Source organism: Rana temporaria, chromosome 12 (assembly GCF_905171775.1).
Source record: "Rana temporaria chromosome 12, aRanTem1.1, whole genome shotgun sequence".
NCBI classification, from domain to species: Eukaryota; Metazoa; Chordata; class Amphibia; order Anura; family Ranidae; genus Rana; species Rana temporaria.
Window position 1 is genome coordinate 52,056,537 of NC_053500.1, and position 20,927 is coordinate 52,077,463.

At 44.2% G+C, this 20,927-nt stretch overlaps 1 protein-coding gene across 1 annotated transcript in view; it reads right to left on the bottom strand.

The window, feature by feature from the left end:
- Positions 1–20,927, bottom strand: part of TBKBP1 (TBK1 binding protein 1) — a 233,803-nt gene that overhangs the window by 118,877 nt on the left and 93,999 nt on the right. Inside the window, exons 5-6 of the mRNA XM_040331215.1 lie at positions 16,603–16,753; positions 11,040–11,236 (exon numbers count right to left, since the gene is read on the bottom strand). Coding sequence (XP_040187149.1) covers positions 11,040–11,236; positions 16,603–16,753 — 348 coding nt within the window. The remainder of the gene's footprint in view (positions 1–11,039; positions 11,237–16,602; positions 16,754–20,927) is intronic.

A 20,927-nucleotide genomic window follows, 5' to 3' on the forward strand; every position in this document is an offset into this window, starting at 1 on the left:
AATTAATTTTTTTATTTATAATTATTGCAATTTTTTTTTTTTAGCACTGTGGGGGGGGGGCTTGAGCTTAACAGACCCCTGACATCTCACCTTTGAGACAGAGAAAGGGACTAAGGACACAGATTCCACAGTCCCTTTCTCTGCAGCCTCAGCTAAAATGAATGGACAGGAGAGGCTCCTCTCTATTCATAAACTGAAGCATCGTAAACACTGATTCTGTTCATTCACAACAGGTAGGAGCCGAGTTTAGTGGCTCCTACCTCCGCTCTCCATCCTGATAAGGACAGAGGGAGTGGAGGAGGACATGGAGGGGAAACAAAGCAGAGGGGGACAGCAGCAGGAAGGGGACACGGGACACGCAGCATGGAGGGGAAGAGAGCAGCATCGCAGCAGGAAAACAGAGGGGGACGCGGAGCGCCGACAGAAGAATCACTCGGGGGGAGAGCAACATCATGAAAAGGGCACACGGGACACAGAGCATGGAGGAGGACAGCAGGAGCACGGAGGGGGACACGGTCGGAGTGCGGACAGCAGCATCACTTGGGGGGAAAGCAGCATTATGGAAGGAGACACGGGACACAGCATGGAGGAGGACGCGGCGCGCGGAGGGGGGGGCAGCATATACCCGCCCTCGTAGCTCACAAACTCTGCCTGCCCTCTCTGCTCAAAACCTCCGCCCGCTGACCAAGTATCGGGTCAGGCATCGGGAGCATTTGTGCGAGTACAAGTACTCGCGCAAATGCTCTGTATCGGTCCCGATACCAATACTAGTATCGGTATCGGGACAACCCTAGAAAAGAATAATAAATGCACTTTTTTTAGCAGGTAAAAAAAAAATGTGCATGTGGTAGTTCGTTAGAAACTACAAGCTGACAGCTGCAAAGGATGTTGGGGCTTGTAGTTCAATCACACAAAGAGCTGTGTGAATGAATGATGTTGCCGTGTGGGCGGAGCCCCACATGGCCACGATAATTTCAGAAAGTGACAGCTAGTACAGGGTTCGTCTCCCCGTACTGCTGTCACAGTGAGCAGGGGGGGGATCGGGCAACGGCTGCAACATTTGGGAACATGTTACATGTTCCACCCTAAAATTGGGTGGAACATGTAATATGTTCACAAAGGTAGACTTATGTTTTAATTTCCCCCTATTTTGGGGCAAAGTGCGCTCTTTATTGGAGACGTGGCATCGCAGACTGCATTCGTGGTTCAGGCTATGCAACATTATTAAAATTTGCATTTTGCCAGAATTTCTATACCTTTTCCAGGCCCTGCCTATCGTTATTCCCCCTCGATACTTTCAACAAGTTAATTCTCAGTTTACTGAGTTCCTCTGGGCCCACAAACAGTCCCAAATCTGCCGTCAACCATTGACATTGCCTAAGCAATTTGGGGGACTAGCCATCCCATATTTATATAAATATTACCAAGCGGCCCACTTAGCAGACTAATTGATTGGTGCCAAATGCGGACCTTATGCTCTGGCCACAACTAGAACAGGCCTAAACCTGTGTTCCCTTGCATAGAGCAACAAAGAGTTTTGGGGATTTACTCCCCGCTCTCAAAGCTCACCCTTTAACCACTTAAGCCCCGGACCATTTTGCTGGCCAAAGACCAGGCCACTTTTTGCGATTCGGCACTGCGCTGCTTTAACTGACAATTGTGCGGTCATGCAACGTAACTCCCAAACAGAATTGACATCCTTTTTTTCCTTTGGTGGTATTTGATCACCTCTGCAGTTTTTGTTTTTGTGTTCTAAACAAAAATAAAGCGACAATTTTGAAAAGAATGCCATATTTTCTACTTTTTGCTATAACAAATATCCCCAAAAAATATATAAAAAACATTTTTTTTCCTCAGTTTAGGCCGATACGTATTCTTCTACCTATTTTTTTGTAAAAAAAATTGCAATATGTGTATATTGATTGGTTTGCGTTAAAGTTATAGCGTCTACAAAATAGGGGATAGAATTATGTCTTTTTTTATTATTATTATTATTATTATTTTTACTAGTAATGGCGGCGATCTGCGATTTTTATCGTGACTGCAACTTTATGGCGGACACATTTTTGGGACTATTGTCATTTTACAGTGATCAGTGCTATAAAAATGCACAGATTACTGTGAAAGTGACACTGGCAGTGAAGGGGTTAACCACTAGGTGGTGCTGAAGGGGTTAAGTGTGCCCTAGGGAGAGCTTCTAACTGTAGGGGGGATGGGCTATGTGTGACACAACAGTGATCATAGCTTCCGATTACAGGAAGCTGTGATCACTGTCCTGTCACTAGGAAGACTGGGGAAATGCTTGTTTGCATCAGTATTTCCCCGTTCTTCCTCACCGTGAGACGATCGCGAATATTCCCGCACCGTGCTAAACGACGGCGCACACAGCGCGTCACGTACTTCCCGAAAGAAGCTCGGGTCGGCTCGGGTCTAATCGGCGCCGGTGCGCAGGCGCCGAATAGAGCCGACCCGATCTTCCTTCAGGAAGTCGTGACGCGCTGTGTGCGCCGTCGTTTAGCATGCCAATTGATTGGCATGTCAATAGGAATGCCCACTCCCGCAGGATTCCCTTCCCGGAAGCCGCGGTGAATTCCACGGCTAAACGATATCTACGGGGGAAAAAAAATAAAGGTCAGTGTCATTTTATATGCAGCACGGTGCTGGATGTAGTGTTAGAATTTTTTTATAGTGTGAACCTCCACTTTAAGTTTGCCTTAAAATCCTTGATTTGTACGAGGGTCCAGGAAACCAACTTCAAAATTTTGACCCATTGGTACCACACACCATTGCTTTTACATAAATACTTTACAAATACTCGTGATCAGTGCTGGTAGTGCCAGAAGGAACAGAGGACATTTTCTGGACCTGCCCTAGACTCAAGCGTTACTGGGAAGAGGTTTGGAGAATTGTTCAAAAGTTCACCGATTATAATATCCTGGAGGATCCGGCTTTCTTTCTCCTCCATGTTTTAAATATACCTGTCAAAATCTACAATAGATTTGTGCTTTACCTCCTCCTTAATGCTGCTAAATCATGCATCCCTGTTACCTGGAAAGGCTCCTAGCCACCACCATTGGTCTTTGACTTAATAAGGTTGAAGAGCTGAATCGTATAGATGACCTGGTTCTTTCCACACAGCGAGAGGTGTACACCAAAACCTGGGCGTTGTGAAACATATTTGTCTACTCTGAGGTGGGTAAGGCCGTCCTTGAGGCAGGCTCCACTGATTGAGGGTGCTGGTGACGCACTCCCTCCGGTCATCCCAGCTCCTCCCCTTTTATTTTCTTCTTGCCCCTTTTTCTTTCTATAGCTACACTTTAACCTTTTCCTCTTTTCTCCCTTTTACTATAAAATTCAAAAATCCGGGTGGTACTCCTCTGTGCTTTGCATATGCACCTTCTCTACAATCATATGCTGCATACTTCCTTTATTAAATGGGATCCATCTCTGGTTTTCATTTGGTTTTGTATTATTACAGACAGCCTGCCAAACCTACATGTGTTTTGGATTTTATACTACTATTTTGTACTGTAGTCTTATCTATTGGATGATTACTGTTGTATCCTGTACTATGGTATATCTCTAATCTTATATTGTTTTCTGAAAGTCTTGGAAGACCCAGTTTTGTTATATAAAGTATTTGTATAAAGAAAAAACGAAGGGCCAAAAATCCCCCCCGCCCCCGAAAAGATAAACAGCACTGTCTACATGACCCCTCTCTCGAGCCACCCCCTCTATGACTAATGGATAGATTCATGCATAGCATGAATCTATCCATGGCCGCCGCTGCCACCCCCTATTCAGGCGACCAGCCCCTTTTCGGACACCGGTTGCCTGAATTCCAGCAGCGGGGGTGTTTTTTTAAGCACCTGATTACAGCCATAGGCTCTAATTGGCTTCGAAAAAAGTGGACTTGGAGTGCAGAGCATTGCGCTCGCAGTCCACCCAGATGTGCTAGAAAAGCAAATTAATATTTGCCTTTCTAACACTGAACCGCCTCTCCGTCAATCAGGTAGTGCGGATCTAATACCGTCACCTGATTGGCTGAAAGCAATGCCTAGCAGACTGAAGAAAAGAGGAGGGGGAAGCATGGAGGACACAGGAGCCATCCCACAGCTCGCCGCCGTCACCCACTCCCTGACCCGCCACTAAGTTGGGGTAAGTGCCGGGCAGACAGCGGGTGGGTGGAGGTCACTGTGGTGGCATTTGATGGGCACAAGTCACTGCATATGAGGGGCACAAGTGGCTGCATTTGACGGGCACAAGTGGCTGCATATGATGGGCACAAGTGGCTGCATATGATGGGCACAAGTGGCTGCATATGATGGGCACAAGTGGCTGCATTTTATGGCACAGCGAGGCTGCAATTGATCAGGTTTTTTTTTGTTTAGTATTGTTTGCCCCCCCCCCCCCCAAAGAAAATTTGAGCACCAGCCGCCACTGCTTGCCAGTGCCTACAAACCCTACACTAATCTATCCCTATGCAGTTTGTCATCAGCACTTTCTTTGCTTTCCCTATCACACATAAAGCACATTGTCCATATGACTGCTGTAACCTTAACCTTTTATAGTGAGAGCCTATACAAAAGCCCCCTTATTGTCCCTTTTAAGGCCACTTATTCACATTCAAAAGCTAAAAAGTGCATTATGGTTACAAAGCTAAATTAATTCTCTAGGACCACAAATTTCAAACTCGTTGGATGTGCCACAAATACATGGTAGCCAAAAAGCTGAACCGCATCCCTAACCATGTCCTGTATGCAACAAAGAACCTTTTAGTATTTTATTTATTGGTTCAACTCCCAATACGACACCTTTGCCTTTTTTAGGAGAAACCGTTAACATGCAGCACACAAAACAAACATGTAACTTTAATGTAGACATTTAACATGCAGCATTACACACAGAACAAACATGTAACATTTTCATAGATTAACAATTAATGATGTAGTAGCATGCAATGGGAAAAAAATTAACACAAATGTTATCAAATGCAGGATTTTCCAACATAGTCCAAAAATTATTAAATCACACCATGTACATGTGGTAGTGTTACAAAATAAAAAAAAAAAAAAAAACACAAAGAAAGAAATGAATTAGGTGTAATGAAGAGACAGTAGACACATGGTAATTGCATGCAAAAAAGTTCATACAAGTAATTGCAAGCATAAAATTATTATGCAACATACATATGAATCGTGTACACAAATCTTAATACTGATAGTATTTACATCTCACAAGTGTGATATTGGAACAGGAAAGTAAATGCACATATGATGGCACTAAATTAAAATGATAAATAATGCAAAAGTCTTAAACCTATAATTATTTATATTAGCCTTGTAGCCATTTGGAGCAGTCTACTTCTTTGTGCAGCCTTCCTCCAAACTAAGTCCTCTTCCTATTCATCATTGATTTGCAGACAGGCCGGCCCTTGTAGACACTGGAGGATCTCTACATAATTAAAGATTATCCCCTTTGCGCCGGCCGTACGCAAATTTGCATTCATGGCTCGAAGGGGTGAAAGCGGGGTGATGCCTGCAACCGTTTGTTAGAGGCAGTGGTTGGCTTTTTAGTGAAAACAACTGATGCGGCTAAAAGTCACTTGGCTGTTATCCTAAAGTAGCAGGAGGGGATATCCTCCCATTCCCGCCGCCTTCCGCCGCTCTTCAGCCTCTTTTCCCAGGCCTCCCGTCCCGCCGGGAGACCCGACCCACTAGCCGGCCCCTCCTCTGCCTAGGCGGAGACCCAGAAAAAAATGGATTCGGCTCTGATCGGGTCTCCAATGTAAAATCCCGGAAGCGACGTCACAACGTCACTTACAGTTTACTCTGATGTCAATAGCGTCGATTTGAAAAAAAAAATGAGTATTCAGAATCACAGTTTTTGCAGATCTGAATACATTTAAGTGCAAAGGAGGGATTTGGGGTATTTTAGACTCCCGATCCCTTCATAAAGAGTACCTGTCACCACCTATTACGGTCACAAATGATGTTTACATTCCTTGTGACAGCAATAAAAGTGATCAGAATTCTTATTTTATTTAAAAGGGACAAGGTAAAAAAAAAAAAAAGTTTAAAGCGCCCCCATCCCCGCGTGCTCGCATGGCAAAGAAAATGCATACGTAAGTCGCGCCTGCAAATGTAAACAGGGTTCAAATCACACATGTGAGGTATCGCCGCAATCCTCAGAGTGAGAGCAATAATTCTAGCAAAAAAACTTCTCCGTAACTATAACCTGGTAATTGCATTTTTTAAACCGTCACCTATGGAGATTTTTAGGTACCGTAGTTTGTCCCCATTCGACGAGTGTACGCAATTTCAAAGCATGACATGTTAGGCATCTTTTTACACGGCGTAACATCATCTTTGACATTATAAAAAAAATTGGGGTAACTTTACTTTTTTTTTTTTTATTCGTGCAGGTGTCTTTTTCCCCCCAAAAAGTGCGTTTGAAAGACCGATATATATAATGTTTGGGGGTTTTAAAGGAGTTGTATATGAAAACATTTTTTCACCTTAATGCAATCTATGCATTAAGGTGAAAAAACATCCGGTGTTGCCGGCCCCTCCGAGCCCCCGTTTTACTTACCTGACCCGTCGAAAGTCCCACGCGGTCCCGATATCCTCTTCGCCGCTCAGCCTGGCCGCTGATTGGCTAGAGCGGATGGATTGAGAGCAGTGTACCCATTGGCTGGCACTGCTGTCAATCACATCCAGTGACGCGGCGCGCCGAGTGGCGGGGCCGAGTGATACAGTGAGCGGCTATGGCCGCTCGCTGGATCACGGGAGCGCGCCCCGCAATTACTGACTACGATGCGAGCTCTCGCATGACTGTGGTGAGTAATTGCGGGGAGGACAGAGACAGCCGCAAGGGACCCCAGAAGACGTGGACCGGGGCCACTCTGTGCAAAACGAACTGCACAGTGGAGGTAAGTATAACGGGCCAGATCCACAAACAAGATACGACGGCGTATCTACTGATACGCCGTCGTATCTCTGCTTCTAACTATGCGACTGATTCATAGAATCAGTTACGCATAGCTAGCCCTAAGATCCGACAGGTGTAATTGAATTACACTGTCGGATCTTAAGGATGCAATTCTAGGCCGGCCGCTAGGTGGCGAGGCCATTGAGGCCGGCGTAGAATATGCAAATGAAGACTTACGGCGATCCCCGAACATCCCGAATGGCCCGTCGATCTAAATCTACGTGGTTTCCGTCGGGTTACGCCGCGTAAAACTAGGGCTGAGCCCTAGTTCTCCTAAGCCATGTTAAGTATGGCCGTCGTTCCCGCGTCGAAATTTAAACATCCACGTCATTTGCGTAAGACGTCCGTGAATGGCGCTGGACGCCATTTCTGTTAACGTCTAAGCAAATGACGTCGGTGCGACGTCAGTTAGCGCAATGCACGTCGGGTAATTTACCCGACGGAGCATGCGCAGTACGTCCGGCGTGGGAGCGCGCCTTATTTAAATGGGACTCGCCCCATTCTATTTGACCCGCCTTGCGCCGGACAGATTTAAGTTACACCGCTGCAAATTTCCAGGTAAGTGCTTTGTGGATCGGGCACTGACTTGGACAATTTGCGGCAGTGTAATTTAAATGGGAAAAGTTAAGTTATGCCTGCTATTTGTGGATCTGGCCCAACATGTTTGTTATTTTAAAGGAAAAAATATGGATTTTAACTTATAAGCAACAAAGATCAGAACTAGGCTAATGCGTGAAAGGGATATGTATAGCAGTTCTGTTTATTATGTACAAAAAAAGTAGGTTGAAGCTAATGACCAGAAAAAAAGATTTCTTAAGATTTCAAAGAAACGTCTATAACTACATAATTATTCAAAATGATTACAATAGTTGTAAAAAACACAAAGGTTGTCACTCCTGCAAAGAAGTCTCTACTCCTATTTTCACCTACTTTCCTATAATACCACTGATCACAAAAGATCAATAAGAAAAATGGAAATAGTACTACTCTAATTACTACTCCAAAGCCCCTTGCACACAGGCCGTCTAGCCCCTGTGCGTGTAATCCTGGCATTATACTGAGCCTGAAAGGAACAAGGCAGAGTTTAACCCCAATGCCAATAGCCTGTCAAAGTATATGGTAGGCTGACACATGCCGCGGCTGGACTAGGCTAAACACTGTATCAAGTTGTACATGCATTTAGATTCCTACGTGTTCAGAGACAAATGCCCATAACACAGGTATTCTGCATTTCTAGACAATCATCCCTAAACACATAGGGTCCTAAATGGGAGTACCATGCAGTACAGCGTTCAGCCATGTCAAGCTGCAGTGTGTTTCAGTCTGCCATAGATTTTGACAAGCTGCAGGCAGAGGGGCTGGATGCTGCACTTGTGCCTCCTGAGCACACTAAAATGCAGAGATTGCACAGGGGCTAGGGCCTTAAAGGAGAAGCCCAGCACGAGCTTGTTTGGGTCACAGAAGTGTAATTCGTTTTGCACTCCTGTGACCGGTTTTCAGCAGAAAGCGGTTTGAAGTCCACTCTCTGCTGATGTCGCCAAGATCAGTCCAGGCACCGGGTCATCCTGACAATAAAGTCTGGATCCGCCAGGTGCCTGGACTAACACCCCTCTCAGCCTCTCAGTAAACTGCTGAGAGCCTGAGACGGCCGCTCCCCGCCCCTCCACAGCTCAGAGCTCCAGTGAGCAGGGAGGAGATGCAATCCATGCCTTCCACTAGTAAAAACACCTCCCCTACTACACTGATTCACCAGCTAGGCACACAGTTAACCCTTTGATCGCCCCTGATGTTAACCCTTTTACAGCCAGTGTCATTAGTACAGTGGCAGTGCATATTTTTAGCACTGATCACTGTAATAATGTCACTGGTTCCCAAAAAAGTGTCAGTTTGTGTGCCGCATTATCGCATTACCGCTATAAATCGCTGCCATTACTATAAAAATAAATAAATAAAAATTCCATAAATCTATCCCATAGTTTGTAGATGCTACAACTTTTGTGCAAAACAATCAATATATACGCTTATTGGAATTTTTTTTGGACCAAAAATATGTAGCAGAATACATATTGGCCTAAATTGATGAAGAAATAATTATTTTTTTACATTTGGATATGTTTTAGAGCAAAAAGTGGAAAATATTGTTTTTTTTATTTTTCAAAATTGTCTATCTTTTTTAGTTTATAGTGCAAAAAATAAAAACAGCAGAGCGATCAAATACCACCAAAATAAAGCGCTATTTGTGTGAAAAAAAGGACATACATTTTATTTGGGAACAACATCGCATGACCGCGCATTTGTCAGTTAAAGTAACGCAGTGCTGTATTGCAAAAAATGGTCTGGTCATGAAAGGGGGGGTAAATCTTCAGGAGGTCAAGTTGTTATTACATGCACAGTTTAATACTTGCAGCACTTATCTGTGATAATAACAAAACCAATAAACATGTGGAGAAAATGCCAATCTGTGCTTCTCACCCATAACCAAAGTGCCAAAGAACGTCCATATTTAGGCAACTCATAAAAATATGTTTGTTCATCTTATCCCTTTGTTGATAAATACAGCTAATTTTTAAAGTCTGGTCCGCCAGTTTTTAAGGTGGACCTGAACGGGTGCTCCGTGCTCCTCTATGGAGCCGCGGATGTCAGCGGTGACATGCCCGCTGACATCCGACCCGCTCCGATCCGCCAAAGTGTGAAGGAGGAAAAACCTACTTTTCCATCTGTCTGGCGAATCGGATCGGGTGAACACGGACAGACAGTCCGTGTTCATCCGATCCCCCCATAGGGGAGAGCGGAGAAAAGACAGGGCGGTCCCTGCACAGTGTGCGGGGGCCGCCCTGTCATCGCCGGCTCAGCGGGGATCAACTGAGCGATCCCCGCTGAGCAAGTAATGATTGGCCCCGTGTAAAAGGGGCCTTACTCGCAATCCGAGGTTCTACTGTAGCTTCCTCAGATCTAATGATTGTCAAGAACAGGGGTCTCCAAACTGTGGCCCGAGGGCCAGATGTGGCCCTTGGGGCACTATTCCTCCCACTGATATGAGGCACTATTCCTCCCACTGACACCAACAAGGAGGCACTATTTCTTCCACTGATACCAATGATGGGATACTATTCCTCCTACTGATAGGGGCACTACTCTTCCTCCTACTGACCACCAACCCTGAGGCCATATTGATTCTTACTGATGCTGGGCTCGGGACATTTTCTGCACCCACTGGCCACAATCCGGCCCTCCTAAATTCTGAAGGACAATAAACTGGCCCTTTGTTTAAAAAGTTTGGAGACCCCTGGTCAAGAACATACTGGTAATTCAATCACCTTAAAGTGTAAGTAAATCCTCCTGTCGTTTTCATCCAAGGAAGCTCCCATCTTGGCCTCTGTTTAATCTACAACTTCCATGGTGCTGCACATGTGATCAGTTATGACACCAGCTATTGGATGGTTTGACAGTCTGGTTGAGAGCACAACCAATAGGAGGGTTACATTCCCGCCACGTGCCAAAAATGTAACTTATTTGAAACAGTTAAATGGATGGGTTTACTTGCGCTTTAATCTAGTTGTCAAGTGTTAGGGCTCATGTTGATTTTCCAAGAAGGAGATGGAAAGTGTGAAAGTCTGTCAAACCATATGTTTAAATTACAAAATCCCACCTCAGTGGTGCCACTAAGTCTATGATAAGTGTTAATTCTCTGCCTTACATAACTGAGGTAGTGAATCCTTGGGGTAGTGATTTTAAATGGCATAAAATATGGGTGACAAATGGTGTTGAAGGTCCCCATCTCTGTTAAGTGATGGCTGCTCTCTCATGTGTCCTGCTCATAGCCACCTTGGTGGTACATATTGTACTCCATTACCAATGCAATGTGGAAAACTATCTGAACTGGAGCTGATAAATAAGAATTGACTAGTATTTACCAAGGACAAAAATCCTAAATTTTTTAAATTGTGGCTATAGCCTGCACCAGAACTGAAGAAACCACAGAGGTTTTTTTTTTTTTTAAATTAGACTCATTTGGCACGAAGAGTTATTTCTTTACAGGTTCTCCTAACCTGCTCCCGGGCTTCTTGTAGTTGTTTCAGTGCTTCTTCTAGACGCAGGACATCCTCCTTCAGCTGTTTTTCTCTGCGCTGAGCGTTCTGCAGATCCCTCCTCGCCTCTTCCAGTTCTGCGTCCCGCCTCTGTGCCGCCATGTCCCGTTGTAGGTCTAGACTACGAGGAGCCTGCCAGTTCACAGCATGTTCTAGAACTGAGGGGATAACATAATTAAATTGCATGTAAGGGCAGACATTTTTAGAAAAAAGCATGCAATACATCTTGGCAATAGATGCGCATAGACCCACGTTTTATCCCTTTAAAGACCCTGCAAGTACAGAAAAATACCTGATCTGGTAGAAATGTCCTCAGCTTCTAGGTCCTGTTGTGGGCTGACAGCACACTGCATTTTTTGTGGACTAAGGCCAGCCATAGACGGAACGAATTTCCCCCATCAACCCCCTGCTCCCCCATCAACATAGTAAGTGTTGATGGAGGAATTCTTCCCGTGGAGCCATTGCCTTCTCCCGGCAGGAGGGTGAGAAAAGCCATCCCTGCTTGGAGAACACAATGAGTATTGCTAGCGGGTACAGCATCCAGCAATAATAGCATGTAAAATCAGACAGGCTGGTTGTACCCAAGTTGATCGATCAATCAACTTGGGTACATTCAGCCTGCCCATACATGGTTTGAATCTCGGCCGGTTCAACTGGATGAGATTCACACTGTCTATGGCCAGCTTAAGGGTTGCCTATTTTTCTCTTCCCAAACTACTCAGACTCTCCCATCTCCAACATAAAATCTAATGATTCTGTAGTTCCAAGATAAGAATGGGGGGAGGGGCAATAGCTCCCCTTGAGATAACAGGAAGTGTGAACTTGATACAGGACAGCTCTTTATTTATGAAATGATGAACAGGTATTTTTTGCACTGATATAACAAAAAACTTCCAATGGTATTTTTAACAAACCAGAAGGGAGCAAATAAGAGAAATTGTTAGTCTTGGCATGCATTTTAAGGGTCAATACACATTTGATTTGTCAGTATCATATCAGAAAACTGAAAGGATGAATCTAAATAAAGCATTTTTAATGGTCTAGGATTAAAAATGACACTGCAACTACAGTACTGCCTTCTACCCAAGGAAGTTTGCAAACATCTGCATGTGATTGCTGTACACCTAGAACAGGGGTCTCCAAACATTTCAAACAAAGGGACAGTTTGTCAATGTAAATCGCGAGCCAAAAGCACAAGAAGTAGTACAGAAACTACTTTTTGAAATCAGTGCAGCGCTGCAGATGCGGCGTTGCATGGATTAGGATGGTGCCATTGCCAGCAAATGCCGCCGATTTGACATGCGATTTGATGTCAAATCGCATGTCAAAATGCACCAGTGTGAACTATACATAATCATGTGTCAATGTACTAATAAAACAAAGATAATTAATACAAAAATATAATTGAAAAGTTGATACATGACACTAAATCTTTCAGATTATTCTGGAGTGGAAAAGCCTTTGTCAAACATAGCAGAGTATGGCTACATAATCAATGTTAATATCTTACTGACAGTAAACAGATCATGGCAACTTAACCACATTTTTTATTCAAACCTTAAAGGAAACCTCTACTGGAAAAATATGGAGTCAACTCTGCTAAGCACCCAAAAATGGTAGTTGTCTGATCAAGATGCAGAACACTCATCCGCAAAAAAAATTTGGGCTGGTTCAATGACGCTCTTACATTACTGAAGCAAGAACGCAGACAAGCTGAAGGAGCCTGGAGAAGTAACTCAACAAAGGAAAACCACACAAACTGCAAGACTCACCAAGAAATACCACAAAGCAATCTTCAAAGCAAAAAAAAGAACACTTCTCAAACACCATCTCAAAAGCCCTAAACTGTCCCCGTGAACTTTTCAAACCAGTCGCTCAGACTATGAACCCCACCTAGAGCCTCCAGCAAACAAAACACAAGAATTCTGCAATGAACTATCTGATTTTTTTATTGACAAAATCGAAAACATTCCTGAACTAATTCAGCAGAAAAAAACAACCGACCTCACTCGGACAAAGCAAGAAGAAAACATCAATATAAAAATTCTACAATCAACCGAAATTTACTCTGGTCCCAATCACTAATCTCCGAGACAGTACATCACCAAATGACATTATTTTTACAAAACTCCTGAAAGAATGTACCGAAATCGTGGCACCTACCATAACACATCTCGTAAATCAATCGTTCGAAGAAGGTATTGTTCCGTGATCCCTCAAGCAAGGCATAATCAAACCCCTCCTAAAGAAACCCAACCTCGACCCCCAAAGACCCAAACTACCATAGACCGGTAACAAACCTTAGCAACATCTTCAAGATCATTGATAAAGCAGTAGTACAACAGCTACAACCCCATTTAGACACCCACAAACTCCTGGAACCACTACAATCAGGTTTCCGCCCAGGCTACGGGACAGAAACGGCACTTCTCAAAATATGGGGTGACGCCCTTTGAAGGAGCAGACGACGCGGAATCGTGTCTCCTGGTGCTGCTGGAACTCAGTGCATCTTTCGACACAGTAGACCACAAAATTCTGCTCACTCGTCTCACAGAATTAGGCAGACTCAGATCTACCCTGGTTCGCATCATTCCTAGAAAATCGATCGCAGACAGTGAAACTAGGAGCATTCACTTCGGAAGCGCGCACCATCACATGTGGAGTCCTTCAAGGATCACACCTGTCGCCCGTACTATTCCACATCTACCTCCGCCCACTCCTTCAAATCATCAGCAAACAGGACCTGCTCTACCACTCAACTTTATTTTTGTATCACCAACAAAAAGACCAATGTCACGGACTAGAAAAATGCCTCACATTAATAGCTAATTGGATGACGGAGAGCTCCCTCAAACTCAATGGATCCAAAACAGAACTTCTCTTTCTCCACGCAAACTGAAAGACAAACTCTAGGGCGACATGGACACCACCCACCATCCATGGACAAACCATCACCCCAAGCACCAAAGTCAAAAGCCTCAGAGTCATTTTTGACTCAGACATGACTATGGACGCACAAATAGGATCAGTAGTCAGCGGATCTTGCTATCTTCTCCGCTTGCTGCGTAGACTCATCCCCTTCATCCCGGAGGAGGACACAGCAGTAGTAGTTGGAACAATCAATTCCCGACTCAACTATGCAAACTCCCTCTACCTAGGACTACCCAAATACCAGATTTCTCGTCTACAAGTCATCCAGAACACAGCAGCCAGACTGGTAACAGGGGAAAAAAAACTGGGAATCAATCATCCCGGCCCTGAGGACTCTCCATTGGCTAGCTGTAAAGGATCGGGTTACATTCAAGACCCTCTGCCTCACCCACAAATGCTCACAAGGAAACACTCCTCAATACTTATGCGAGAAAATAAAACACTACACCCCTAATCGGGCCCTCCGATCAACTAACCAAAACCTCCTCTACATCCCCAAGTCCTGCTACAAATTTAAAGGAGAACGGCTATGGAACGCTCTACCCACGAACATCAGCATGGAAGAAAACCATTGTGCCTTCAGGAAAAAACTTAAGACCCACCTCTTCTGAAGGATCTGACGGCATTGGATACAAAGCGCCTTGAGGCAATTTAGTTCGCATTTGTAGCGCTATACAAGTTACTCACTCACTCAACACCACAAGGTAAAAAGGATTTAATTTTATGAAAATGGCAGGCATCATGGCATCACGCCTTGAAATTTGTGTGTCATGACATGCATAATTGAATATAATTGGATATATGCATAGCTAGACATTATTAAAAGATCAATGGAATATTCAATTCAGAGCTGGATCTCCCTCCTAGGACAGACCACCTTATTCAAAATGGACACTGTTCTTGCTCCTTGGCAAGTCTCTTTGTATCTTTATATTACTACCGTTTTATCCCCGAAAATAACACCTAGCACGATTATCGGGGAGGGCTGCAATATAAGCCCTACCCTGAAAATAAGCCCTAGTAAAGTTAATTTTTAAAAAAATGTATCCACTTTGTAAAACGTCCACACTGGCATAAGGTGCAGTGTTTTCCCCCCTGCAACGATCATGCAAAATACCCCATCCACAGCCGCTGTTGACCCGCCAGAGGTCTTCTCTCCTCCCGGCTGACGTCTGCGGCCCCTCCCTTTGCCGCGCTCGGAGCGGTCTGACGTCAGCGGGAATCTTGGAGCGGAGAAGAAGAGCTCAGGCAGGTTACATGATCACAGGGCTCCTGTAAAAAGGTACTTCTCATAATACAGCCACAAAGGGAGACACACTGAACCCTATACCAGCACAATCCTCCCACAAAATGGACTACATCATTTTAAAAGTGCTTTAATCAAGATGTTTTTTGGGGGATTAAAATTATGTCACAATACTGAAACTAATGCCATGTTTCCCCAAAAATAAGCCTGGGTCTTATATTAATTTTGGCAACAAAAGACGGGGTAGGTCTTACCATGTAATGTGCTGCCTTCTCTCCCCCTCGCTCTCCCTGCCTGTCAGTAATCCCCAGTGTAAACTGAGATAAAATTATTGTAAAATCCTAGAATCCACTCTATTACAGTAGTATAAAAGTACAATGTGTGTGTTTCTGTAATATAATTGTGCCAAATACCTTCGTTATAGCGCTGCTCTGCGCTTCTTTGACCCGCAGGAGCTCTCTTCCACGCAATTATATTACAGAAACGCACACATTGTACATTAGATAATACTGTAATAGAGTGGATTATAGGATTTCACAAGCATTTTAAACTAGGGCTTATTTCAGGGTAGGGCTTATATTGCAGCCCTCCTGGAAAATAATGCTAGGTCTTATTTTAGGGATAGGTCTTATTTTTGGTGAAACACGGTAAGATATCCCCCAAAAATAAGCCCTATGGTCTTTTTTGCAGCCAAAATGTATATATTATTATTTTCGGGGGAAACACAGTAAGGCCGCGTACACACGATCGGTCCATCCAATGAGAACGGTCCGAAGGACCGTTGTCATCGGTTAACCGATGAAGCTGACTGATGGTTTGATGTGCCTACACACCATCAGTTAAAAAAACGATTGTGTCAGAACGCGGTGAATTAAAACACAACGACGTGCAGAAAAAAACGAAGTTCAATGCTTCCAAGCATGCGTCGACTTGATTCTGAGCAATGCGCGGGTTTTTAACCAATGCTTTTGCATACTAACCATCGGTTTTGACCTATCGGTTATCAGTCCATCGGTTAAATTTTAAAGCAAGTTCAAACATTTTTGACCGAAGGATAACTGACCGATGGGGCCCACACACGATCGGTTTGGACCGATGAAAAGGTCCTTCAGTCCATTTTCATCAGTTTTGACCGACCGTGTGTACACGGCCTCAGACCTAAGAGTTATTTCCCCAACAGCACCAATCAGATTTAAAACTTTGCAGCATGTCTGATACTGATTGGTGGCTAAGATTTTAACTCCGTTTTTTTAGTAACATGTTGATACATAAAACTCCTTCTCTTTATTGTATACCTTAACAAGATTTCGGTGACATTTGAGATTCCTCCAAAATGCAGTTACTCACCATGTGACATGTCTGGTCCATGGTGTAGCGACAGGTATTGCATGTTTGGATTGGTGAGGGCAGATCCAGGGAATGGGTGTGGCTCAGTGCACATCTGTAACTGCTGCTCCAAAGAGTGGATGTGGGCTACGTGGGTCAGAACCAGGCCCTTCTGTAAGATATAGTTACAGATCAGTATATTCAACATTACCTTTACCTTACATTTCCTCTCCTTTTCTATAAATCATATACCATCATGAAAAGATTATCTGTTACTACCTGTGTCAGCATTGTCCTCTGATACTCCAATGAGTCTAGTGGAGTGAGATTGAGTATTCACCTTAAAGCAGACCATGCACTAAAAAGCATCAGACCTCCAACATGCATCTCAAATTGCTGCATGACAAGTTATAAAAAATGCTCCTGAGGAAAAAAGTTAGAAAACATACTTACCTTATGTAGCACCCTCTACTTTAGGTAAGTGCTAGAAGTAGGATTTTTGTGAGTACAGGTAAATTCAATCAGGCCTAGCTGTAAGCTGATTGTTTTGATTTGATTTTGTGTCGGCTGAGAGTGGCCTAGGGTAGCAGCAGGTGACTCAACATTTGCATCATCTTTTGGTTACCTCCCTCTGGCTTCTAGAGGATTCTAGAAGAGAGGAGGCGAAGAGAGGTGGAGCTGTCTGAAGGTGTCTCAGGGAGCCCTGACCGATCCCCAACTAAGATTGGCAGGGGGCAGGCCTCCTTAAAATACCCAGGGTCAGCCCTGCTGGTGAGAAGTTGTCAGGTGTAAGAAGCTGGAGATGGAGCATTAGGTTGTCGGGGCCTTTGAGGCACTCCCCAGTCTGAGGGGTGATCTTGGGCCTGTTGGGTTCGGGTACAAGTTGACGCCTTGCTGAGATGCATAGAAGGACCTGGACAAGAGGCACAGAGGAACAGAGAAAGACAACGGGAGCTAGTGTTGCTGGGCAAGTCTCCAGGAAGGATTAACCGGAGTGCAGCCAGGAGGGCTGGTGAGTGACTGGCACAGTTGGGAGAGCTAAGGAGGCATGCCAGGGTGGACTGGGAGTGTGCACTCTGAGATAGATGTAGAGCCAGCAGGAGAGACTGTGATGTCATGGGCAGTGGAGTCAGGTAGCTGCAGTTAGGAGGGCTGGCAGAGCCTGAACAGGACTGACTGGGAGCAGTAGTCCACCATAGGACAGCTAGCACTAAAGGACTTTTCTTCCACTATCTTGTTGCTACACTAAAGAGGCCTGCGGTCCCTGCCTGCAAATGGCAGTTGCTAGGGCCTAACAGAGTCAGAGTTGGGCCTACCATGTGCTAGCTGTACCAAGAACCAAGTATTGTACAGGAGAGAGGGAATCAGTCTACAAATAAGCGTTGACTTTTGGATGTACATCTTAAAGAGCACAACATACAGGGATATGGGAAATTAACCACTTAAGGACCAGCCCATGTACATATACGTCCACAATATGGCACGTACAGGCACATGGGCGTATGGGTACGTCCTCCCCTATTAGCGGGTGGGGGGTCCGATCGGGACCCCCCCCGCTACATGCGGAGGTCGGGTCCGCTCGGGGAGCGATCCGGGACCACGGCGCGGCTATTTGTTTATAGCCGCTCCGTCGCGATCGCTCCCCGGAGCTGAAGAACGAGGAGAGCCGTGTGTAAACACGGCTTCCCCGTCCTTCACTATGGCGGCGCATCGATCGCGTCATTCCCTTTATAGGGAAGACACGATCGATGACGTCATTCCTACAGCCACACCCCCAAACAGTTGTAAACACATACACAGTGATCCCTAACTCCTACAGCGCCGCCTGTGGTTAACTCCCAAACTGCAACTGTCATTTTCACAATAAAGAATGCAATTTAAATGCATTTTTTGCTGTGAAAATGACAATGGTCCCAAAAATGTGTCAAAATTGTCCGAAGTGTCCGCCATAATGTCGCAGTCACGAAAAAAATTGCTGATCGCCGCCATTAGTAGTAAAAAAATAAAAAAAAATAAAAATGCAATAAAACTATCCCCTATTTTGTAAACACTATAAATTTTGCGCAAACCAATCGATAAACGCTTATTGCGATTTTTTTTACTAAAAATAGGTAGAAGAATACGTATCGGCCTAAACTGAGGAAAAAAAATGTTTTTATATATGTTTTTGGGGGATATTTATTACAGCAAAAAGTAAAAAATATTGCTTTTTTTTCAAAATTGTTGCTCTATTTTTGTTTATAGCGCAAAAACTAAAAACCGCAGATGTGATCAAATACCACCAAAAGAAAGCTCTATTTGTGGGGAAAAAAGGACGCCAATTTTGTTTGGGAGCCACGTCGCACGACCGCGCAATTGTCTGTTAAAGCGACGCAGTCCCGAACTGTAAAAACCCCTTGGGTCTTTAGGCTGCATATTGGTCCGGGGCTTAAGTGGTTATAGACACTGACACACGTACACATACATAGGTTGAACTGGATGGACTATTGTCTTTCACATATTTCCACAATTACTCCTTTTTGGCTCACTAAGACCCCTTTTACACTGAGGAGTTTTTCCGGCGTTTTAGCGATAAAAATATCGCCTAAATACCGCCTGAAAAACTCCTGCCCTGCAGTCTCAGTGTGAAAGCCTGAGGGCTTTCACACTGGAGCGGTGCGCTAGCAGGACCGCTCCAAAAGACCTGCTAGCAGCATCATTGAAAGCAATGGGAAACCGCGGTAATACCACCGGCAATGAGCCTCTGCAGAGATATTAACCCTTTTTTGGCCGCTAGCGGGGGTTAAAAAAGCACCGCTAGCGGCCGAATACCGCAATTCTGCAGCAATTCCGACGGTATAGCACCACTAAAAATACCGCTGCTATACTGTCAGCACACTTCCCGCCCCAGTGTGAAAGGGGCCTTATAGTCACAATTACATATTTGTCCCCCCCCCCCATATTGTCACCTTTGCCCAATTTCTACACCACACTGCAGATATTCTCTGTCTGTATTGTAAATGTTGCTGCCTGCATAGTGTAATATTGTAACAATAGACTGTTTATTGCCTGCATATTGTATACAATTTCCCATTTGGGGCCCATGCATTGTCAGGATTGCCATTTATCGCCTATGAATTTTCAATTCACTGTTCTTTAGAGCACCATCTTACTATAATGTAGTCCCCCGTAGGCCCGCAACTATCAAAGCACACTGCTATTATCCTCATTTCTGGCCACGGCACAATATGTGCACCACTATTAAGTGCTTTTATTTATTATTTCTGTTACTATCCTGATGTTCCGCCATGGCAAAAATGTTAACCAACATGATTATATATACACAACATTTAGATAATGTATTAACAATTTTTTTTTTTTTTTTGAGAGCTTTGAGAGTTGATTGGAGGGAAATGTATTTACATTTTTTTGATAACCACAAACTTACTGTTGATAATAAATTCTCTGTAACAACAATAGACTTTTCATTGTGTGAGTTGATATGAAGCGGCCAACAAACCAATGTTGTCACTAAACCCACATCAATAAAAACAATCAATACTACATACTCACTACACTACAGTCACTATGGGATTAGTTTTCTGTATTCTGTCCCTCTCTTCTTGCCTATGTCTCCACTGCAGCCTGAGATTGTGTAGCTCAGCCATTACCACATCTACTGAGCATGCTCCAGTTTCAGTACCGATCTAAGGTGTTCATTTCCTCCTTCTTCTTATCTGTTCATCCCACGTGACTATAGAGTCACACGTGTGGGCTTATATATTCTGGATATGGATATATGACAGACAGTCCTCCCCCTCTCTCCTACTCTATGCCCACTAAACAGCTAAACACAATTGGGGTGGTATATTACATTTTGATTGATGGAGGTTTCACCTCCCTGTATTTTTAAGCATATACAAACAATAGACTCAGGCTGGAGGGGCGTGAAACAGGCTGTGATTGGCAGTACCTCCCCCTAGATAGCCGTTTTTGCACAAAAATACAGAAGATAATACAAACTTAATAAAGATTTGAGTTCAAATACATATTTGTATAATTAATCAAATATTTATTTGATATTAATTAAATATTTTTCCTTTGTGTTTTAAAGGCTGTTTTTTTTTTTTTTGGAACGTGTGAAAAGCAGCAGAGGACTATAAGCTCCTCCCACTGATGTTTCCCGACAGATGTGCTAGGAAAGAGCTGGGTCGCATGCCAGCTGTATATTAACCGCTTGCCGACCGCCCTATGGCAGTTTTACTGCTACAGGGTGGCAGCTGTGCGCCGGATCACGTGTATATATACGTGATCCCGCAATTCCAACTGCAGGGGGCGAGTGGTTAATTATGAAAGAAGGTACTTAC